Source organism: Chionomys nivalis, chromosome 21 (assembly GCF_950005125.1).
Source record: "Chionomys nivalis chromosome 21, mChiNiv1.1, whole genome shotgun sequence".
Lineage (NCBI taxonomy): Eukaryota > Metazoa > Chordata > Mammalia > Rodentia > Cricetidae > Chionomys > Chionomys nivalis.
Window position 1 is genome coordinate 41,047,198 of NC_080106.1, and position 22,430 is coordinate 41,069,627.

At 49.7% G+C, this 22,430-nt stretch overlaps 2 protein-coding genes and 1 pseudogene across 4 annotated transcripts; 2 read left to right on the forward strand and 1 right to left on the reverse strand.

Moving 5' to 3' along the window:
- Positions 1-4,235: 4,235 nt before the first annotated feature.
- Positions 4,236-6,243, reverse strand: LOC130863374 (forkhead box protein H1-like; annotated as a pseudogene).
- A 3,021-nt stretch (positions 6,244-9,264) lies between these two features.
- On the forward strand, positions 9,265-14,011 carry Calr (calreticulin). The gene is made up of 9 exons (XM_057754267.1): positions 9,265-9,442; positions 9,802-9,903; positions 10,095-10,298; positions 11,239-11,333; positions 11,423-11,632; positions 11,715-11,828; positions 11,995-12,138; positions 13,076-13,168; positions 13,262-14,011. Exons 1-9 carry the CDS (start codon positions 9,352-9,354, stop codon positions 13,454-13,456), a joined length of 1,248 nt encoding a protein of 415 aa, XP_057610250.1. The 5' UTR covers positions 9,265-9,351; the 3' UTR covers positions 13,457-14,011.
- Positions 14,012-16,470: 2,459 nt separating this feature from the next.
- Rad23a (RAD23 homolog A, nucleotide excision repair protein) lies at positions 16,471-22,403 on the forward strand. 3 transcript variants are annotated; one of them, XM_057753610.1, is made up of 9 exons: positions 16,471-16,640; positions 18,134-18,295; positions 18,438-18,619; positions 18,745-18,800; positions 18,940-19,067; positions 19,289-19,367; positions 19,460-19,590; positions 21,434-21,598; positions 22,033-22,403. In XM_057753610.1, the coding sequence occupies exons 1-9, from the start codon at positions 16,569-16,571 to the stop codon at positions 22,207-22,209; spliced, it is 1,152 nt and encodes a 383-aa protein (XP_057609593.1). In that variant the 5' UTR covers positions 16,471-16,568; the 3' UTR covers positions 22,210-22,403. The 3 variants fall into 3 exon arrangements, with proteins under 3 accessions (XP_057609593.1, XP_057609592.1, XP_057609594.1); XM_057753609.1 differs by having other exon boundaries at positions 21,680-22,191; XM_057753611.1 differs by having other exon boundaries at positions 21,434-21,531; positions 21,678-22,191.
- The last annotated feature ends 27 nt before the right edge of the window (positions 22,404-22,430 follow it).

Here is a 22,430-nt window from a genome sequence, read left to right on the forward strand (position 1 = left end):
AAGGGCTGGAGAGGGTTAAGAACACTGGCTGCTTTTCCAGAGGTCCTGAGTTCACTTTCAGCAACCACAGGGTGGCTCACAGCCATCTGTAATGAGATCTTGTGTCCCCTTCTGGCCTGCAGCAACATGCAGGCAGAACACTGTATACATAATAATTAAGTCATTTTTTTTTAATGTCAAAGTAAATCTGGGTAGGGACCATACCCATTTAGGGAAGAGGGGTTCACCTAGGAACAGCCACAGATACAGAGTATGCTGACCTGCATGGAATACTTGAGGTTTTTAAGGTTCTCCCCTAAATTCACAATGTAATTACTATCTAAATCTTCCACTTCACAGGAGGAAAAAATAAGGCAAAAATGACAACCTGATCAAAACAATAATATATAATTGATGTTTCTTTAAAACTATGGGTCTCATCCATATGGGGTCTTATAACTCAATGTGGGGTTACCAAAAAACTGCCAAAAGCACTAATAGGTTTCTGAATATCCAGTGACCAAGTAACTCACAATCAAAGGCAGTGACTCCAAGGTGTCTCAGCCGGTACGTGGCCATGTTGAGCCATGATTCTTGCTTGCTTGCTTTTGTCTTTTTGGCAGGGACCATGGCGCACAAGTGGAGGTCAGAGGACAACTTTTGGGATTCAATTAACTCCTTCCACCCTGAGGTATAACTTGGTTCTTCAAGGTCTTCCTTCCTTCCTTCCTTCCTTCCTTCCTTCCTTCCTTTCTTTCTTTCTTTTGCTTTTGTTTTTCAAGACAGGATTTTCACGCTGCAGACCAGGCTGGTCTCGAACTCACAGAGATCCACCTGGCTCTTTCTCCCAAGCTCTGATAAACACAAGTGCCACCACTGCTCAGCAAAAACAAAAAATTTTAACATTTCCCTATCATTCTCCAGTGCATAGCAAATTAGTGTACCTTTGTTTACACTGTGTTAGAAGTCTTGGTTTTAATCAAAATTGCTCTTTGGGGAGCCGGGCGGTGGTGGCGCACGCTTTTAATCCCAGCACTCGGGAGGCAGAGGCAGGCGGATCTCTGTGAGTTCGAGACCAACCTGGTCTACAAGAGCTAGTTCCAGGACAGGCTCCAAAACCACAGAGAAACCCTATCTCGAAAAACCAAAAAAAAAAAAAAAAAAATTGCTCTTTGGGGGCTGGGTAGATGGATGAGAGAGTGAGAGGGCCCAGGTTCAGTTTCCAGAGCTCACATGGTGGCTCACAACCATCTGTAACTCCAGTTTCTGGGGATCCGATGCTCTCAGAGGTCAGAAGATGAAAACAAAGACTACACTTTTGTTTCCTGGCCACGAGACCCGAATAATCACACAAAACTATATTAATTACAACACTGTTGACCAGTGGCCCAGGTGTATTCCTAGTTAGCTCTTACATCAAAATCAATCTAATTAGGTCGATGACAACGAGAAAATAGGTAAAATGGGAAGCCTCTGTGTAACAGGCTTTCTTGAGCCACCAGTCCCCAAATCATGACACAGGGGCTTATTATCACGGCCTTTTTAGGACTGTTTTTACTAACTCATAAATTAACCCATTTATATTGATCTACATGCTGTCATGTGACTCGTGACTTTTCCTTCTCCTCCTGTATGCCCTGCTTCCTCTCCATCTCCTCAGGCATCCTCCCTATGCCTAGATTCATCTCTTCTTTTCTCTCTGCCTATCACTTCCTGCCTAGTTGTTGGCCATCCAGTTCTTTACTAAACCAATCAGAAGGCTCCTTGGCAATGACACATCTTCACAGTGTATAAAAAGTTTATTCCACAACACCTCTGTAGCAGGCTTTCTTGAAACACCAGCCTCCAAATCATGAAATGGAGACTTATTAATTATGAAAGCTCAGATTTATTTTATGCTTGTTTTGTTAGTCTTATAACTCTATTTAACCCGTTTCTCTTCAGCTACGTTTTGCCTTGGGGCTTTTTACCTTTCATTCTGTGTGTCCTACTTTCCTGCTTTGTCCATGGCGGCTGCTTGGCTAGGCTGCCCCAGGCATCTCACTCTTTCTCCCTCATTGTCCTCCAGCCTAGATTCCTCCTCCTACTCATGCTCTCTGTCCGCCAGCCCTACCTATCCCTCCTCTGTTTAGCTATTGACTATTATTAGCTAATATTGTAATATTAGGTATTCAACTTTTTATTAGATCAATCAGGTGTCTTAGGCAGGCCAGGTAAAACAGCAACACATCTTTCCCTAGTTAAACAAATGCAGCATAAACAAAATAACATGTATTTTAAAAGTTTGGCAGTTGCTTTCCTTTGTATCCTGCTTGTCCAGTTTGAACAGTATACTGTCAGCATTGAGGCAAGGGCAGTTTCTTGCCCAAATAGCTAGCTTTGCCACATTGAAAGCAAACTCCATATGGAGGTTCTTCAATGCCTATCATTCTTTTGTGAAGTAGATTGGTGCTGCCAGGAACTCACATGTTTCACTGTCGTGAAAAACCTTAGGTTATTAAACATATTAAATGCCATATTCTGTAGGTCTCTGAAGTATTTGAAGATCACCTATCTAAAGTATATGTCTAGTCTTGAAAATATAACATAACTACAAGTTTGATTATTATATATGACTAACTACTAGCCTGTATTTCTTAATTATACATTACATTTTAAAATGAGCTGCATAAGCTCAATATCCCAGACAAGAGTAGAAACATACATACAGTATAACAGAAATAACTTTAAATTTGTAACAATGTAGGCAGATTATATACCAAAATCCATACCAATATACAATATTTGAGGATAACAGTTGTCTTTTTATCCTGTATTTTTATATCCCCTCTAAACTATGACGAACATCCCTAACTCACCAAATGACTAAAAACTACCCCCCCACCTCTTGAGAATGTGCACATTTTGCTCTCTAGACTGCTTCCTGTTGTCTGGGGGTGGCAGTGTCTCCAGGGGACCCTGAGAAAATTGAAGTAATGGTCATGTCTGGGGAAAACTAGTTGTAACATTTGTTGTCCAGTTTCAGAGCTGTTCCCATGCAGAGGGATCAGCATATGCATATACGTCCCCTCTCTTGTAGTTTTCCTTGGTTTATTTCTTTCTGTCTGTAATCAGGATTTTCAGGGGGGTCTTCCCTGATCAAACCTGATCTCTACTAACCTTGAAGGAATCCATTGCCTTTCCTGTGGAAACAAAAGTATAACCTCTCTCTCAACACAACACATTTTCTGAATTCCATTTTAAAGACATCCCCAATGCATGTAGGCTGGTTTGATTCAGCAGTCTCTTTTACAAACCAGTGTCTTTCAGCAGTTCTCATTTGCTCATTGGCATTCAAAAAATCCAAAGTCGACACAACACCACACACAATCCAGACTCCCTGTGTGTTTCCCATCTTTGCATGGCTTATTCGTTTGTATTACTTTACTCTCTTTAAAGACTTTATTATTTTAAACTATTTTTTTCCTATGACTGGCTATGCCTATTTTCTTTTCTTTCTTAAGCCTATGCACATTTTTAAACACACTACAAACTTTTTAGAGGTTTTTCTTTTTTTCCCAATCTGGACCTGTCTTTACTGTGTGTATCTAGACTTTTCTGTCCACATGAGCCAAACCTTAAACTGCTAAGAAGCAGCTAGGCCCTCCACTGGGCTCTGGCAGCTGGCTTTACCCCTTCCTCTGGTCTATGAGAGCCACCAAGCCTTAAGCCCATTTAAGCATTTAACTGCAAAGGTCTCTCATTTTATTTATTTATTTAATCTTGTAAAATCCTTTACTGTTAATCTGTCCCCTACTTCCACCACCACCCCAAATCATATAGGGCCCAGATTTCATTTCCTAACCCTTTCCCCAAAAGGTGCTACCTCCTACCCAGGCAGCTGAAGGGCAGGGCAAGACTTCAGACTGGACCCACTTTTGGCTTGCCCTCCCCCAGCCTGGACCCAGGAAGGTGCAGTGACAGAGGGATGGCTAGATGGATGGCATGAGAGGGTGGGATAAAGAGAAGATGCCCCACCCTAGGCTGAGTGCTGTTTCTCCAGATTCCGTCCCTATGTGTGGCATGATTGGCCAGACCTGTCATGTCTAGCAGAGGCAAAAACCTTTCTGGAGTAGCCCAATTAAAGTTGTGGGTTTTCAGCAAGGCTGTGCCTGATGTTTTAAAGCTATTGCTGTGGACATGCTCCTAGTTCTGGTGTTCATCAAGATGGCACCCAGGGGTAGAAGGGAGAGGCAGCCCTTGCCTGCCTTGAACTATTACAGGCTGTACCAGGAGAGCAGCCAGTCAGGGGCAGGAGCAGTCAGGTCCCAAGGGTGACTGGCTCACACATCATAGATGCTCTTGTTGGGTGGTACTCCCTGGAAGAGGGAATCTAGATCACAGAGCAGGTCTGGGGACCATTGGGATTCAGTACCTACACTCCAGTAGGCTGGGCTGGTTGAAGACGGGCACTGGGGACAAGAGGTGGGAGGTAGTGTGGCCAAGGGCACTACTACATTGGGAGTGTAGATGGGCAAGTAAGAAGTGGGTAGCTGTCCCCAAAGGGAAGCTCTGCACCCCTTGCTGGACATTCCCATGGGATCTTGGGAACCCTGAAGTAAGTGGACTGGCCAGGTGCCTTGCTCTGGGGAAAGAGGAGAAGGCCTGATGACTTTCCCTTGGGAAGTCTCCCCCTCTATTCTTGTGGGCCCAGGAAGGGAGCAGAGGGGCCACAGAGGCTTCTCAGTGGAGTTACTGGGCATAATACACATTTCTTCTTCCCCCTTCTATCTGGTATCTGCCCAAGCTGAACTGCTCTGTCCAGCTAGCCCAGGCTGCTGGGGCCATGTTGATCCTTTCCAGGGGTCCGCTAGCAGGGACTGGGTGCTGAAACCATCCCTGGATGGTGGTGGGGGACTGGGCGGCTGGTAAGGCCGGCCATGGAGCAAGTATGGGCTCAGGTCCTTGACGAAAGCTCTGTGTGTGTCCTGGGTCTGTCATCGTCGGCACAGAACCTCTGCTGGGATCAGACTCACACCCCTATGGCCCAGAATGCCCTTGCCGGGGGCTTTGCAGTGTCCTTGGACACCTTAGGAATCACCAGTTAAAGGAAAGGTTGTGGTAGAAGTCCTTCCAGCCTTCGTAGTCGTCCCTGAAGAAGAGGAGCACTGCCTGGACCTGATGGATGATCTGAGCCAGCTTCAGCCTGCGGAAAGGGGTGCTGCCTGAATTACCAGGGTAATCATGGCCAAGTAGGTGTGGGGGGGCTTGTCATGATGCAGGTATCTCTTCTTCCTCCTTGGGGGAGAGACTGCCTTTGAAGGCCTCAGACATCACTGGCAAGGAAGGCAGCCCTGTGCTCAAAGGTCTGTCTTTGTAGCCCTGATTGTCCTGGAACTCACTATGTAGGCCAGGGTGGCCTGGAACTCACAGAGATCTGCCTGCCTCTGCCTCCTGAGCTGGGAATAAAGGCGTGTGCCACAACCACTCGACTCGGTAACAGTAATTTAAGTGTGGACCATGCTTTGGACTTTTTTGCTAGTGTAGGAACGGAACCCAGAACCTCATGCTTTCTAGGCAAGGGCTCAATCACTGCAGTACATCCCCAGTTCTGAGCCACGCTCATACGAAATGTTCACCAACATTGTTTGAGCCTTTTACATATCAGTTCTAGTATTCCCCAATTCCAACCGTCCAGCGAAGTCCTGCATTCAGAATTCATCAGTTTAGGCCCCTCTCTCCTTAGTTCAAAATAACTTCCATTTTCCTATAAGGCTTATGCTAATTTCTTTCTTTTGTGACAGGGTCTCACTATGTAACGATGGCTTACCTAGGTCTCACTATGTAGACCACCAGGCTGGCCTGGAACTCTCAGAGGTCCACTAGAGTCATTGGCATCCCAGTGCTGGGACTGAAGGTCTGCTACCATACCTGGTTTTTCTTTTTTTTTTTTAAAAAAAGATTTATTTATTTATTATGTTTACAACATTCTGCCTCGATGTATGCCCGCACACCAGAGGAGGGCACCAGATCTCAGTACAGATGGTTGTAAGCCACCATGTGGTTGCTGGGAATTGAACTCAGGACCTCTGGAAGAGCAGCCAGTGCTCTTAACCTCTGAGCCATCTCTCCAGCTCCATACCTGGTTTTTCTTAATTAAAAAAAAAAGTAAAAAAGTTAATATAGTTTCTGTGTACCAGAGCACATGTATTGCGGTCACAGGACAACTTTAAGGACTCTGTTCTTGCCTTCTACCATACCTGACACAGGCTCTCTCTTGTTCATTTTTTAAACATTTTGCAGTGTTCTGCATGCATGTATGCCTGCAGGCCAGAAGAGGGCACCAGATCTCATTACGGATGGTTGTGAGCCACCATGTGGTTGCTGGGAATTGAACTCAGGACCTCTGGGAGAGCAACCAGTGCTCTTAACCTCTGAACCATCTCTCTGGCCCAGTCTCTCTTGTTCTTTTTTACTGTTGGTGGTTCTTGTCTCTACCTCCCATCCTGCTGGAGTAGAGCTGGGTTTACAGATGTGCATTGCCACATTTGACTTTTGTTTTTTTTGGTTTTTTTTTTTTTTTTTTTTTTTTTGGTTTTTTTTTCGAGGCAGGGTTTCTTTGTAGCTTTGGAGCCTGTCCTGGAACTCCCTTTGTAGACCAGGCTGGCCTCGAACTCACAGAGATCCGCCTGCCTCTGCCTCCCGAGTGCTGGGATTAAAGGCGTGCGCCACCACCGCCCGGCCCTTGACTTTTTAAGAACTATAATTTCACTTTATTCGTAGAGGTTCTTTGCCTGCATGTGTATCTCCTGCATGTGTGTCTCTGTACCATTTGCATGCTTGGTGCCCACAGGAGAGGGCTTTAAATCCCCTGGAGCTGGAGATATGGATGGCTGTGAGCCTTCGTGTTGGTTCTGGGGATGGAACTGGGCTCATTTGGAAGAACAACCAGTGCTCTTAACCACTAAGTCATCTCTCAAGCCCCCATATCCAGTTTCTGGTGTGGTTTCTGGGATTGAACGTGGGTTCTTAAGCTTTTTTGGTTAGCACTACGCCATATCCCTGGTTCTTCTTTTATTTCTTTTAAAATATTTTCTTGTTTATTTCACTATGTAACCCGGCTCGCGACCTTAAACTCATAGAGATCTACCTGCCTCTGTCTCCTGAAATATGCTTTTCCTGTGTGTGTGTGGATGTCTACAGAGGCCAGAGGCCTTGGATCCACTGGAGCCAAGGTTGTGCACCATCTGACATGGTTGCTGAGAACTGAACTTGGGGGCCTCTGGAAAGCAGCAAGTGCTCCAAAACCACCTTCCAGTCCCCGATTTCACTGTGTTGAGGCACCAGGTCTTCTGTGATCCCTACTGACCTCCAACTCACTATGCAGCTGAGAATGGCCCTGAAGTTTTGATCCTTCAACCTCTTGAGTGCTAGGACAGTAGGCATACACCATTCCATCCTGTTTATTCGGTGCTGAGGAGGAACCCCAGGGCATCATGTATGGTAAGCACTCTGCCGACTGAGATACATCCACAGCCCCACTTATTTTCTGTATGTGTGCATGTAGAGCTCTGGCTGGTCTGGAGCCTGACTCCCTTCTGCTCGGTCAGCCTCCTAAGCGCTGGGATTATAGCTGTGCAATTGAGGGTCGTATGGGCTACATAGCGTGACTGTCAAAACTTGCTGAGGTAAGGATGTATCTCAACCCCTAGAGGGAATGCACAAGTCCCTGGGTTCCATTCTAAGCAACAACACATTAACCACAAAGCATATGTGTTAGTGGCCCAGGACAGGAAGGAGAGCCAATCACAGGTCTGTCAAGATCTCTCCCAACTTGGATATCCTCCAGAGGGACCTAGACCAACACTACTCAGTTCTGTGCACTGCCTGGGGGCGGAGCTCCAACTTCTTGACCTCCAGTGTCATTCACCTCTGAATTCCTCTCGCTGAGGAGGAAGCACTCCATTTTTTTTTTTTTTTTTTTTTTTTGATTTTTCGACACAGGGTTTCTCTGTGGTTTTGGAGCCTGTCCTGGAACTAGCTCTTGTAGACCAGGCTGGTCTCGAACTCACAGAGATCCGCCTGCCTCTGCCTCCCGAGTGCTGGGATTAAAGGCGTGCGCCACCACCGCCCGGCTAGCACTCCATTTTTTGTAAGGATTTCCTGGGCCCAGCCCGTAGTCTGTCCCAGCGTTCCCATTTCCTCAATTTGGAAACACCTCCCATCCCCCCCCCCCCACCTAGCAGCAGGCAGGGAGCTGGCCACAGTCACTTGACTTGATTGAGTCAGGACTCAAGATCCAAGGGTCCTGCTTATCGGATGCCTAGGACTCTATCGCCATTGCCATCTGTGTCCTTTTTTCCCTCCTCAAACGGCACCCCTTCCCCTCTGCCTATAGCCGTTTAATTGCAAAAGCCAAGTCGTTTGTGGGAGACCACAAAGCAGTGACCCCTTTCATTTCCCAGCTCTGGGTAAAAAAAGATAATAACCGTACCTCTCACCCGAAAAAACACGCTTACGGCCACACCCCTCTGAGACCTCTGAGTTTCCTGCCCTCATAACCGTGGATAGGCCTAAAAGGTTTAAAAGCATTTCTGCCTGATAACTCAGGGTCACCCATCGTGGCCTCTGTTATTTCAGAGCGGCAAAGCGACTTGCATCATGCCACACAGTAGTCTGACAGGCTGCTAGGGCACTACGGGACAGAAGGAGGAGAAAGCTGGCACTTTCTCTAGTGGCGTGAGCAGCTGGGACACTAGAATGCAGCGAAACCCCAGGATACTGGCACTTGCCCTTATCCTGAACAGGAAAAGCGCTCCATCGGGTGGGCGTTCCCTAAGCGCAGGACGGATAGAAAGTGGCGAGGAAACCCTCCTTCGTCCCTCTGTGCAGAGAGGGTGGAAAATGGTCGAATTTGAGCCCGGGTCTTGGTCCCTCACGGTTAACACCTGGGCTCGCTCGCGCGAATTCTTTAAACGATTCGAAGGAAAGCCAGGGACTCGCACCAGCAAGGGCGGGGCTGGGCCGAGGCCCGGTCACATGACCGGACCCGAGTGGGCTCGGGGCCCCCACCCCACCGGGGGGCGTCCCCCACAACGCGTGGTCGACCCTCATTGGCCTATGGTGCGACCAATAGAAATCGGCCATCTGGGATCCCAGCGTTCCGAGCCACAGCCTAACCTGCTGAGCCGACTAGGACGCAATGAGAAGGGACAGCTGTGGGTCTGAACCAGTCAAAAGGGCCGAGGGGCGGGCTCAGCGGCCGGGTCAGGTTGGTGTGAGAGGTGGGTGCATATAAATCGGAGCCGCGGCGGCAGCGTCCGTCAGTACCGCAGAGCCGCTGCCCGACGATCGTTTTAAAGGGCCCGTGCGCCGCCGCCCCCTCGGCCCGCCATGCTCCTTTCGGTGCCGCTCCTGCTCAGCCTCCTCGGCTTGGCGGCCGCAGAGCCTGCCATCTATTTCAAAGAGCAGTTCTTGGACGGAGGTAAGGTCTGGGCCCGCCTCGAGGCTGCCTCAGCGGCGGCTGGGCCCCGGAGCCCATGGCTGCCTCGCCGTGTGTAAATGTAATTACGGTTCAGAGGGCCAACACTGTGGCCCCGGGGGACTAGAGCCGCGGGCGGTTCCTGTTGTGCGTCCTTGGGGGCCGTGGAAGGCACAGCAGTTTCCCGCGCCCGGAGTTAGGGTTCGTCCGAGGACCTGAAGCCGGCTCGAGGTGTCAAGTTCGAGGTTGGGATGGGAATCCCCCTCCCCGCCCCCACCTGCTGGTGACTTCTGACAGACGTTGGGTATGGGGGCGGGGGTCAGCAGGCCGGCTGATCTGACTCTGTGCCGCCCCCCCACCAGATGACTGGACCAACCGCTGGGTCGAATCCAAACACAAGTCCGATTTTGGCAAATTTGTCCTCAGTTCTGGCAAATTCTACGGGGACCAGGAGAAAGATAAAGGTAAGAGGCAGGGAGTGGGTGTTCAGATTGAAGGCGATTTCCTGGAGGAAGCTGTAGTCAGCGCTCAGAGCTTGGGCATTTCCCAGGAACCCGGGAGCCAAGGACAGGTGGGGGAAGGAAGGGGAGGTCATCAGTGCCCTTCGAGGGCTAGGGTACTCGGGGTCCGCCTGAACGACACTCCCATCCCACAGGGCTGCAGACAAGCCAAGATGCCCGATTTTACGCGCTGTCTGCTAGATTCGAACCCTTCAGCAACAAGGGCCAGACACTGGTGGTCCAGTTCACGGTGAAGCATGAGCAGAATATCGACTGTGGGGGCGGTTACGTGAAGCTGTTTCCTGGTAGTTTGGACCAGAAGGACATGCACGGAGACTCGGAATACAACATCATGTTTGGTGAGGGGAGAGGGCAGCCAGTGCGGTCCTCTGCCTGTTGGACAGTGGGTGTAGACTGACCCCTTTATACTCAGAAAACTGGTTTTCACAGCCATAGAAAGCATATGAATGAGGATCTTTTTTTCCTGAAGGGATAACTGAAGGGTTAATCTATTTTAGTTGTAGATTTTTGTTGTTCATTTGTATGATTATTTCTAGATGTTTCCAAATCTTAGAAATGAAGCCGATGACTTAATCTAAATCCCTGGAGACCCTTTTGAGTGCATTCATATTTATGCATGTATGTCTGGGCACCCTAGTGTGAAGGTCGGAGGGCAACTTCAAAAGTCTCTTCTGGCATTTGAAATCAGGCTGTCAGGCTTAGTGGAAATCACTGATTTACCTCTAAGCCGCCTTGCCGGTCTTAGAATGGTAATCTTTTCAGATTTGTCCTGAGTGTTAAGAATCAGGTCTTTGATCCTAGTCTTTAATCCTAGTCTTGGGTGTAGCGAAGGCAGGTGCATCTTTGTGGGATCCAAGACGGGGATATGTAAAGAGAAGCTGTCTCAGAAAAAGAAAATAGAATCGGGTCTTTATTCCTGGCTAGGTATACTGGTGCACACATGTGATTCCAGCATTTAGACCGCTGAGGTAGATTAATAGTTTAAGGCCAGCGTGAGTTATTTGTAACCGTGTCCTCTGTCAGAAACAAAATGGACTGGAGAGATGATTCAGTGGTTCCAGAGAACACAGGTTCAGCTCCCAGTACTCAAATGGTAGCTTCGGGATCCTTTATCTTGGTGGGTGGCAGGTGTCCAGTTCCTGGTTCTGACCTCTGAGGCTCCTGCATAAGCATGGTGCGCATACATGCACGTGGAAGTTATAAGTAGGCGAGGCTAGGTCTTTAACAGAGAGGGCTAGAGCTGCCTTAGTAAGCAGCCTGTGTTTGCTGCTTGTGTAGGTCCAGACATCTGCGGTCCTGGCACCAAGAAGGTTCATGTCATCTTTAACTACAAGGGCAAGAATGTGCTGATCAACAAGGACATCCGGTGTAAGGTGTGCTGGGGTAGTCATTTAAGTGGCTGTCGTGGGAGGCCCAGGCAGTAGCCTGGTGGGAAGGGCTACTCACCACCTTCCCTCTTCAGGATGATGAATTCACACACCTGTACACGCTGATTGTGCGGCCAGACAACACGTATGAGGTGAAAATCGACAACAGCCAGGTGGAGTCGGGCTCCTTGGAGGATGATTGGGACTTTCTGCCACCCAAGAAGATAAAGGATCCTAATGCTGCCAAGCCAGAAGACTGGGATGAACGAGCCAAGATTGATGACCCCACAGATTCTAAACCTGAGGTTGGTGCTCGGACAGTGGCTCTTCCGCCATCATAGAGTAGAGGACACCTGGGCCCACTCTGACCTCCATGTGTATTCCTAGGACTGGGACAAGCCTGAGCACATCCCTGACCCTGATGCTAAGAAGCCTGAGGACTGGGATGAAGAGATGGATGGGGAGTGGGAACCACCAGTAATTCAGAATCCTGAGTACAAGGTAAGCTTGAGTGGTGGGCGTGGCTCACTGGTCGGATGCTTGCCTGTGCACTGTAATTAATATTGCACTGCAGAAACAAAACAAGACGGGCGTTGGGGTTCTCTGCAGGGCTGTTGCTTGAATTGAAGAATATGTCCACCTGTATTCACCTGGTTCTCCTCTGCAGGGCGAGTGGAAGCCGCGTCAGATTGATAACCCAGATTACAAGGGTACTTGGATACACCCGGAAATCGACAACCCTGAATATTCCCCGGATGCCAACATCTATGCCTATGATAGTTTTGGTGTCCTGGGCCTTGATCTCTGGCAGGTGAGACACAGGAAGACAAAGGTTGTTGGCAAAGCTCACGTGGTAGGATCAGACTGGTAGTTCTGGAGGAAGACCCACCTCAAAGTGTCAGACTCCAAAGCACTGCATTTTATGAGGCGTTTCTTGTGATGCCTTTTTCTTCATAGCACAGGAGAAAGTTGGGGTTTGGAGACAGGGATGGGTTGGGTTTCCAGATAGGGTTTCTCTGTGTGGCCCCAGCTGTACTGGAACTCGCTCTGTAGAGTAGGCTGGCTTCAAACTTAGATCTGTCTGCCTTTGCCTTCCAAGTGCTGGGATTAAAGGTTTGCGCTTACCACCACCTTGGTAAGAAAGTTGGTCTTATTTTTACTAATAGGTTTTATTTTGTATTTATGTGGGTGCACATACAGAGGTCAGGAAAGCTAGAAGGTGATTCTCTTCATCGTGTGTGTCCATCCTAGGAATCGAACTCTATAGCAACTGCCTTTATTAGCTGACACCTCACAGGAGGTGTCTGGCCCCACTGAGCACCTAAGTCAGCAGTGCAGGTCACTAGGGCAGAGGTTTATGTTCTAAAAGCATGGCTTTTGAACTGCAGTATCCCCTTTTTTGTTTTGAGGCAGGGTGGTCTTGGTATGTATCCTTGGGTGTCTTGGAGTTCACCACGTAGCGCAGTCTGGCCTGGAGTTCTTTCTTCCTTGCCTTGCCACTGCACCAACATACCTGCCATGCCCCCTCTCCCACCACCATCCCCCTTTCTTGGCAGCATTTCACTATGTAGCACTTGGCTGGCTTGGAACTCTATAAGGAGTCTAGCCTCTACCTCCTCAGTGCTAGGATTAGAGGCATGTCCTACCACACATTTTGCTGCCTCACATGGTAGAAATAGAACAGCCCTGTTGAGAGCCAGGGCTGTCAGAAGTCACTGTTGACCATCTGTCTTTTCATTCTTCCCCAGGTCAAGTCTGGCACAATCTTTGACAACTTTCTCATCACCAATGATGAGGCCTATGCAGAGGAATTTGGCAATGAGACATGGGGTGTCACCAAGGTTGGCTGGGGTTCCTGTGTTACTAGGGGTCAGCTGCGGGGACTGGGAGGCAGGTGAGAGCCAGGTACTAAAAGGTGTGGTCCGTCCCCACAGGCTGCAGAAAAGCAGATGAAGGACAAGCAGGATGAAGAACAGAGGCTGAAGGAAGAAGAGGAGGACAAGAAGCGCAAAGAGGAGGAAGAGGCTGAGGACAAAGAGGATGAGGATGACAGAGATGAAGATGAAGATGATGAGGATGAGAAGGAGGAAGATGAGGATGCCACTGCCCAGGCCAAGGATGAGCTGTAGAGGCCATACCACCTGCCTCCAGGGCTGGACTGAGGCCTGAACACCCCGCTGCAGAGCTGGCTGCTCCCAATAATGTCTCTATGAGACTCAGGAACTTTTCATTTTTTTCCAGGCAGGTTCAGATCTGGGGTGGATTCTGATTTTGTTCCCTGCCTCCTCCCCCGCCCCCCCTTTTTTTTTACTGGTGTTTGTCATAATTCTCCTTCAGCCCTCAACTCCTGGCTTCTCGTTTTGAATCAACATCTTTTTTCTTCTGTCCCTTTCTCTCCAACCCCTGGTCACTACCCTCCACCTCCAGAAAAATGGGTGTGGAGGAAAAAGTCCTAGGCTTGAGATTGCATCTGCTCTCCTTCCTGGATCTCAGGAGGGCAGGAGAAAAGGGGGTGGTGTCTCCCCTGCCCCCAGCACTGAGGAAGAATGGGGGTCTTCTCATCCCCTTTCTCCCTTGCCCCCAGGACTGGGCCGCTTGTGGGGCAGCCAGTTCTAGCGCAGCTCACACTGAGAGTGTAAGAACTACAAACAAAATTTCTATTAAATTAAGTTTTGTGTCTTCCCTACCGTGTTTCCTTCTCTGGGAGGATGTACGTCAGGGAACCAAGTGGCTTTTCAGGGTGCAGGTGGCTCAGGCTTGAGCTATTGGAGTTGGCTGGATCCCACAAAATGACATTGGTGCATATATATCTGTATCATGTAATCTCAAGCAGGAGATCAGCTGTCAGATTTGATTTTGTTTTCTAGACAGGATTCCTCCGTGTAGCTTTGGAGCCTGTCCTGGAACTCATTCTGTAGACCAGGCTGGCCTCGAACTCACAGAGATCTGCCTGCCTCTGCTTGCCAAGTGCCAGGATTAAAGAAAGACGTGTGCCACCACTGACCGCTAGCCAACAAGTTTTGATATCTGAAGTCCTAGTAAGTCCCTTGTCCTGGCAGCAGATGTGTGATGAACAGACTGATTGCTGACTGAGCTTAGTGACTGCTGGGCAGGCACTCGAACCTTAACCATCTATTGTTAAGAACGGGCTGGAGCTGGGCATGGTGGCGCGTACCTTTAATCCCAGCACTTGGGAGGCAGAGACAGGCGAATCTCTTTGAGTTTGAGGCCAGCCTGGTCTACAAGAGCTAGTTCCAGTACAGCCAGGGCTACACAAAGAACCCTGTCTCAAAGAGTAAGCTGGATCTCTTAGTCCACTTTTTGATACTGCTACATAGGATAGATAGTTGAGCAGTTTCAAACCTCGCATTATTGGAGTGAATCCTGGTAAGTCATAGTCAAGGAACTAAATTCAGAGAGTGACTGGTTTAGACCAAGGGCCTATGTTTCTAGGACTGAGCTGATAGAAAGGGGTTGGTTATGTTCAGTTGGAGATGGCTTACCAAGCATGCTCTGGGTGCCTGCCTACCCCAAGGGGAAGAGGGACTGAAAGGATTGGGGTCCCCACTGTTGGGTCACAGGCTTGCCATTTAAAGGTGGAAGGTGGACAGGGGGCCTGTGATCTTAGAAACTGATCTTGCCTTGCCAATTTTGAAGGAGTCTGCACTCAGGTGACTGGAGAGAGGCAGGCCTTTGGGAACTGCCTGGTCACTGGTGTGGTGAGAAGCATTTGGCAAAGCAAGCTCCGCAGTGAGCAGTGAGTGGTCAGTTCTGCTTGGGAGGATGTTGATGCTTGTGTTCTCTTTATGAGAGCCTTGGCCTAGCTTTACTTCAACCCCTTAAATCACCTTTGATGTGCTGCCCCCCTTCCAAGGCTGATGTTTTTACCCCCTTATAGTTATGTGATGGTGACTTAAGGCTTGTTGAAATACCCCTTACCTCCCAGAAAAACGTGGGTGCAAGCAAGGGAAATCTATGGAGGGGAGAATTGTATTTAACATAAAGGAGCCTTGGAAAATGTTAAATATTTTTGAGGTGTTGAATGGATTGCCAGTCATTGAAATATCACAAAGAGGTAGGGCACCCATGAACTAGACTTTGTTCTAAAAATGAATAAGATAGCCCTTGGAAATGGAGCCTCATGATACCCAGTTTCTTATATTTGGTTATCAGCCTAGTCATTGACAGTTGAGGGGTGGTGGTGCTCGCCTTTAATCCCAGAGGCAGGCGGATTTCTGAGTTCGAGGCCAGCCTGGTCTACAAGAGCTAGTTCCGGGACAGGCTCCAAAGCTACAGAGAAACCCTGATTCGAAAAAATTTTTTAAAAAAAGTTATATGACGCCTTTAATCCTAGCACTCGGGAGGCAGAGGCAGGCGGATCTCTATGAGTTCGAGACCAGCCTGGTCTACAGAGCTAGTTCCAGGACAGGCTCCAAAGCCATAGAGAAACCCTGTCTCGAAAAACCAAAAAAAAAGCCGGGCGGTGGTGGCGCACGCCTTTAATCCCAGTACTCGGGAGGCAGAGGCAGGTGGATCTCTGTGAGTTCAAGGCCAGCCTGGTCTACAAGAGCCAGGACAGGAACCAAAAGCTACGGAGAAACCCTGTCTCAAAAAATCCAAAAAAAAAAAAAAAAAAAAAGAAACCAAAAAAAAGCCGGGCGGTGGTGGCGCACGCCTTTAATCCCAGCACTCGGGAGGCAGAGGCAGGCGGATCTCTGTGAGTTCGAGACCAGCCTGGTCTACAAGAGCTAGTTCCAGGACAGGCTCCAAAAACCACAGAGAAACCCTGTCTTGAAAAACCAAAAAAAAAAGTTATATGAGATTTGTGGTAACTTCATTTGCTTTCTGCTAAATTAGTTTGATCAGATCTGAATTAGGGCAACTAAACCTAAAGCAAAAACCATAAAAACTGGTAGTGAGTGGAAGCTGGTGCTTTAGAAGCCATTTTGCGGGCATATGACATCACTATTGACAAACATGACATCATCCAGACAACGTGATGTTTGCCCGGCTAAAGCGCAAAGCTGAATTGTTTGCGCATGCCTAAGGAAGGGAAGTGCTACCACGCATGCTCTAGAGGTTGAGGCGGGTTCACAGAAGGGTCACATAGCTCATATGCGCGCGCTTCTCACTTGCCCCGGAAGCACTTGGAGCACGGCGCAGCTGGGCGCTAAGATGGCGGCGGCGTGAGTTGCATGTTATACGAGGATCCCGGGGCTGCCGCATTGCTCCGGCCCCGCCATGGCCGTCATCATCACACTTAAAACGTTGCAGCAGCAGACCTTCAAGATACGCATGGAGCCTGAGGAGACGGTGCGGGCCGGAGCCCGGGTGGCGGGAGCGACCGGGTGCCGGGGTGGGTGGGGGCAGGGAGGCCTGGAACCAACGGGAGGGGCGGGGAGGACGTGCGGCCGGGCCCTGCTGCCCTCCCCCAGCGGCCCGACCTCCTCGGATCCCCCCGATCGGCCCTGCCCTGCCCCGGCAGCTCGGGCGCCATTCCCTGCCTGGACCCAGGACGAGTCCCCAGGCCCGCTCCGGTGTCAGCTGCCGGCTCCGCGTCCCAGCCTGCAAGCTGCTCGGGTGGCCCAGTTTGGCATCAGTGGCCAAGAGGTGCCAACTGGTGACGACAATGTTGATGATAATAAATGGTCTTAATCTTAATAGTTTTGGTGGTCCGTGTTTGTTGGCCGTTTATTCTTTCCCAGTGTCATCTTACTGAATCTGCAAAATAGCATTGTCCCTCGGGGATTGCTGGCTTTCTCCGTTTGACAACCTCAGAGTTAAGGAACTTTGCCATGGTCACAGCAATGGCACAGACAGTGTTAAAATTTTTTCTGTTTCATGTAACAGACAGCAGCCTAAACATGCTGCATGAACTTTTGTTTGCTTTTGCTTTTTGAGAGTGGGGTCTTGCAATTCAGTGTGACTTTGAACTTTTTTGGCCTCAAGTGATCTGTATTGACTTAGCCTCCCAAGTAGGGGATACTACTGGGGCCACCTCCCCTGAACCTTCAAATATACTATAACGCTACTGGTACACCCTAGGTGAAGTCTAGGCATTGTGGTCACGTCTATGATCTCTGAACACTAAGGCCAAGATGGGGTTTGTTTTGAGTTCCAGTCCAGTCTGAGCTACTTAGTTCTAGGCCAGCCTGGAGTACAGAATAAGAAAGACCATTATAAAAATGGAAGGGAAAAGGATGTCTCAGTAGTTACAGAACAGAGGCCAGTGGTGAGTCTACCCTTTCGTTTCCGTATTACTGTTTCCCTTCTCAACCACACGGCATCTGAAATACAAATTCGCTTTTCTTCTCACATCAGTGTCTTCACATGAGAACAGTGACTGACTTGTGTTTTGTTCTGTTCCACAGGCCCTTTAAAACGGTTTGGGGATGGAGCTCTGGTAGAGCATTTAGTATATACCGGCCCTGGGGTCCATCCCTAAGCCACCACCATCACACCTACGTGTGAACATACACACAGACACGCTGAGCAGCTTCAGTGTCTGGCCTATAACAGATTGCTGTCAGCTGACCAGAATGAATCTTGTATGATTGAGAGCAAAGCTTTTTCCCTAGAGTAAAAGGGTCAGGAAAGGAGTCTTTGTTATATTTGAGACAGCCTCGTTATGTAGCTCTGGCTAGCCTGGAACTCAGTCTCTCCCCAGTGTTGGGGTTAAATGTGTGCACCACCATGCCTAGACTTCACTGAGGGTATCTGAGTGCTGGTGCTACTTGTGACCACACACACACACACACACACACACACTATTAGTCTTGTTTATAATACCTTACTCCTTATTCCAGGTGAAGGTGCTGAAGGAAAAGATAGAAGCTGAGAAGGGTAGAGAAGCTTTTCCTGTGGCCGGACAGAAGCTCATCTATGCTGGCAAGATCTTGAGTGACGATGTCCCCATCAAGGAATACCATATAGATGAGAAGAACTTTGTGGTTGTCATGGTGACCAAGGTGGGTAGATTAGCTGGGATGCTGGCAAAGAGCTTGTGTGTCCAGGAGAGATTAGCCACAGGCAGGGTGGGGCTGTGATGGGGCAGGATGTTGAGGCTTGATAGGGATGCTGCTGCCTGATCCCTTCTTCTTCTTGTCACAGACCAAGACTGGCCAGGGGACTCCAGCACCCCCAGAGGTGTCACCTACTGCTGCCTCGGAATCCTCCACACCTTTCCCTCCGGCCCCGGCATCAGGGATGTCCCATCCTCCACCTCCCAGCAGCGAGGACAAGAGCCCATCAGAAGATTCAGCCACCACAACATCTCCAGAATCCATTTCTGGGTAAGGAAGGGACAGTAGCCTTACTTGTGCCCTGTCTTCTGCACCTTCCAGTGTGGTCCCATGCACTTGCGGGGAGGGCAAGCCACCAGAAGCCCGGGTCCGATTTCTCTCTCTTGAATTTGCAGCTCTGTTCCTTCTTCAGGTAGCAGCGGGCGAGAGGAAGACGCAGCTTCCACATTAGGTGGGTGGGTGGTCCTCAGGGCAGAGGTGACTGGGGGCCCCAGCCATCAGCCTTTGACAGCCTTGTCTGGGTATGGGAGGGTCTGGGAGCTGCCCTTCTGTGCTCCTGGTGACCCCCGGCCCTGCTGCTCCCTCCACAGTGACTGGCTCTGAGTATGAGACGATGCTGACCGAGATCATGTCCATGGGCTACGAGCGGGAACGGGTTGTGGCCGCGCTGAGGGCCAGCTACAACAACCCCCACAGAGCTGTGGAGTACTTGCTCACGGTGGGTGAGGGAGTCTCCAGGTCTCGGAACCTCAACAGGAATGGAAGTAGAACCTCCCCATAGGCTCTTGGGTGCTCATGTTGCCACTGGAGACTTTCCAAAGAGGCCGGACAGAGAGCATGGAGGGCGGGGATGAGGCCTTCCTGTCTCCTGTCAGGCTGATAATTTGGGAGGGGGAAGTGGCTCTGTTGGAGAGAACTAAAGAGCAGGATCCCTGACAGGGAATTCCCGGAAGCCCCGAGCCTGAGCATGGTTCTGTCCAGGAGAGCCAGGTACCAGAACAGCCGGCCACAGAAACAGGTGAGCAGGATGAACAGTGTGCATGTGGGCATCTACAGTCTAGCTCAGGAGCCCTGCAGGGGTCTCAACACACCTCTTCCTGCCACTAACAGTGGAGAACCCCCTGGAGTTCCTGCGGGACCAGCCCCAGTTCCAGAATATGCGGCAAGTGATTCAGCAGAACCCAGCGCTACTCCCTGCACTGCTCCAGCAGCTGGGCCAGGAGAACCCTCAGCTCTTGCAGGTGCTGTCCAGGGCGAGGGAACTGAGATGCCTTTTCTAGTTCTTTACGGGAACACCCAGGGATATAGCTTTGCTCTGAGAAAGCAGAACTAGCACAGGTCCAGTCTCTTGCTGTCTGATGACCTACAAGGTCGTGTGTAATTGGACTTCAATGAGGTACGGATGCTGTTGACGTCCCCCTGCAGAAGAGGTCAGGCCCAGAGCACCAGAGCAGCCTGCCTGCCGCCTGCCATACATCTGGGTCCTAGACTCTGGCCACACTATTTTTTGTTTGTTTGTTTGTTTTGTTTTTCAAACAGGGTTTTGTTTTTTTTTTGGTTTTTCGAGACAGGGTTTCTCTGTGGTTTTGGAGCCTGTCCTGGAACTAGCTCTGTAGACCAGGCTGGTCTCGAACTCACAGAGATCCGCCTGCCTCTGCCTCCCAAGTGCTGGGATTAAAGGCGTGCGCCACCACCGCCCGGCTCTCAAACAGGGTTTCTCTGTAGCTTTGGAGCCTGTTCTGAAACTCACTCTGTAGCTCTGTAGACCAGGCTGGCCTCGAACTCTAGAGATCCACCTGTCTCTGCCTCCCCAGTGCTGGGCTTAAAGGTGTGTGCCACCACCGACTTCTTGAGTTCTTGCTGTACCGTAGCTCCTCTCCCTGCTTCTCAGTCTTGTCTTTTTCCTGATCTGACCTGAACCTGTGTCATCACACCAGAACCCCTGGACCGCTCTCGGCTGAACTATGAGAGGACTTCCTGGCCCTCTGAGTTCTCAGGCCCGCTTGTTTGTTTCTGCCCTGAGCCTCGGACAGCCTCCTGGGGACTGTCTGCTTCTACCCCAGTGGCAGCCACTTTGCCCATCCAGTGTCCTGTTTCTTTCTCTCGTGTCTCCTCATTCTACACAGTGCCCCTGGTGACTGTCCACCAAGAGGCTAAATTGTCAGATGTCTGCAGAAACAAAGGGTTGCATCAGAAACTTTAGATTTCCAATGACAGTGTATTTAACAGACTCAGGCTGAGCGTGGTAGTGTAGTCCAGCACTTAGACTGAGGTAGGAGGATCACTGGACTTGAAGTCAGCTCCTTGAAATAGTGAGATCATCTCAAAAAAGAAAGAAAAAAGATAAAGGTTGCATAGTCTGAGAGTGTGACTCAGTAGTGGAGTGTTGGTGCTTAGCAGCTTGAGGCCTGGGTCCACTCGCAATTTGACAGAGAGGCACCCAAGCTGCACCCCCCTGTCTTCCCAGACTCTGTGCTGCTCGTGCCACAGAGCTCCTCTGGGACTTGCCATCCCTCTAGATCCGCCCAGGGCATTTTCACTTGGTGCTTGTTTTAGCCAGAGGCAAGCTCCCCTCTTCTGCGAGACAGTTGATCCCTCCCAAAAGGCCTCAATAACTTAACTAGCATATCCGCAGCTACTTGGTTTGAACTTGTTTTTTATTTAGTCTCACTATATAGTTTAGGCTGGCTTCAAACTCATGGTGATCCTCTTGCTTCAGCCTCCCGAGGGCTGGGATTACAGGTATGAACCATCATGCCTAGCTTTGGTACATTTACTTCTTTGTTTTATTGAGACATTTAATTGAGACACTACATAGCCCTGGCTAGCTTCAAATTCCTCTGTAGACCAGGCTGGCCTCAAACTCAGATCCTCCTGCCTCTGCCTCCCAAGTGCCAGGATTAAAGGTGTATGCCACCATGCCTATCTCCCCAGCTTGGCACCTTAGCCCTACCTTGACAGTTTATTTCTATGATTCCATGACTGTTGGCCAGAGTAGGCACCTTCAGAGTGTTTGACAGTGTGTGTAAGCAGAGCTGTGATGGGACCTGGGCATACTGTGGATTGTCACCCTTCTCCTCACAGCAAATTAGCCGTCACCAGGAGCAGTTCATCCAGATGTTGAATGAGCCCCCAGGGGAGCTGCCGGACGTCTCTGATGTAGAGGGCGAGGTTGGTGCCATAGGGGAGGAGGCCCCACAGATGAACTATATCCAGGTGACGCCGCAGGAGAAGGAAGCTATAGAAAGGGTAAGAGGCCTGGCTGAAGAGCCACTCATGGTGGGCAGCCCCATACCTCCCTCCTTCTTACTCCTGCCCATCTTCCCACAGCTGAAGGCACTGGGCTTCCCAGAGAGCCTGGTGATCCAGGCTTACTTCGCGTGTGAAAAAAATGAGAACTTGGCTGCCAACTTCCTCCTGAGTCAGAACTTTGATGATGAGTGACGCTGGGAGGCTGGAGTGCCCCCACCCCACTCCACAAAAGTTTTATAAAAGAGAAAGTATATATATATACACACACATATATATTCATGTTTATTTAAGAGGAAGAAAAAATCAAAAACCATTTAAAGAAAAAGAAAAACCACCACCTAGCCCAGATTCCCACCTTCCTGAAGTGGCCCCTATTCCCATCTCAGTCCGACAAGACCTGGGCCAGACAGCTGTCCCCATCCTCTTAACAGAGCCCAGCCTGCTCAAAGTTGCTGGCAAGACCAGGAGGTGACAGATGGGCCCCTCTTGGCCTCTGTCCCAGCTCCCTGCAGCCAGATGGAGAGGCGCCTGCCTGCTTCCCCATCCCTGAAGCATCCCCAAGGACAACCCACCTCCTCCTCCATGATGAGGGGAAGCTGGAACCCTAAACTTTTATCCTCCATTGGAGTGGCCCAAATCTTTCCATCTGGAGTGAGTTCATTAGAAGCCCAAGGCCTTCTCCCCAGTCTGGCCTTGGCCTCCAGCCTGGAGAAGGAGGTAACATCAATTCTGAAGGCCAAGGCTACCCCTGCCCCAGGACAGAACCACATCTCTGATAAAGGTTTTGAAGTGAATAAAGTTTTAAAAGTGAGCCCTAATAATGGTGCCT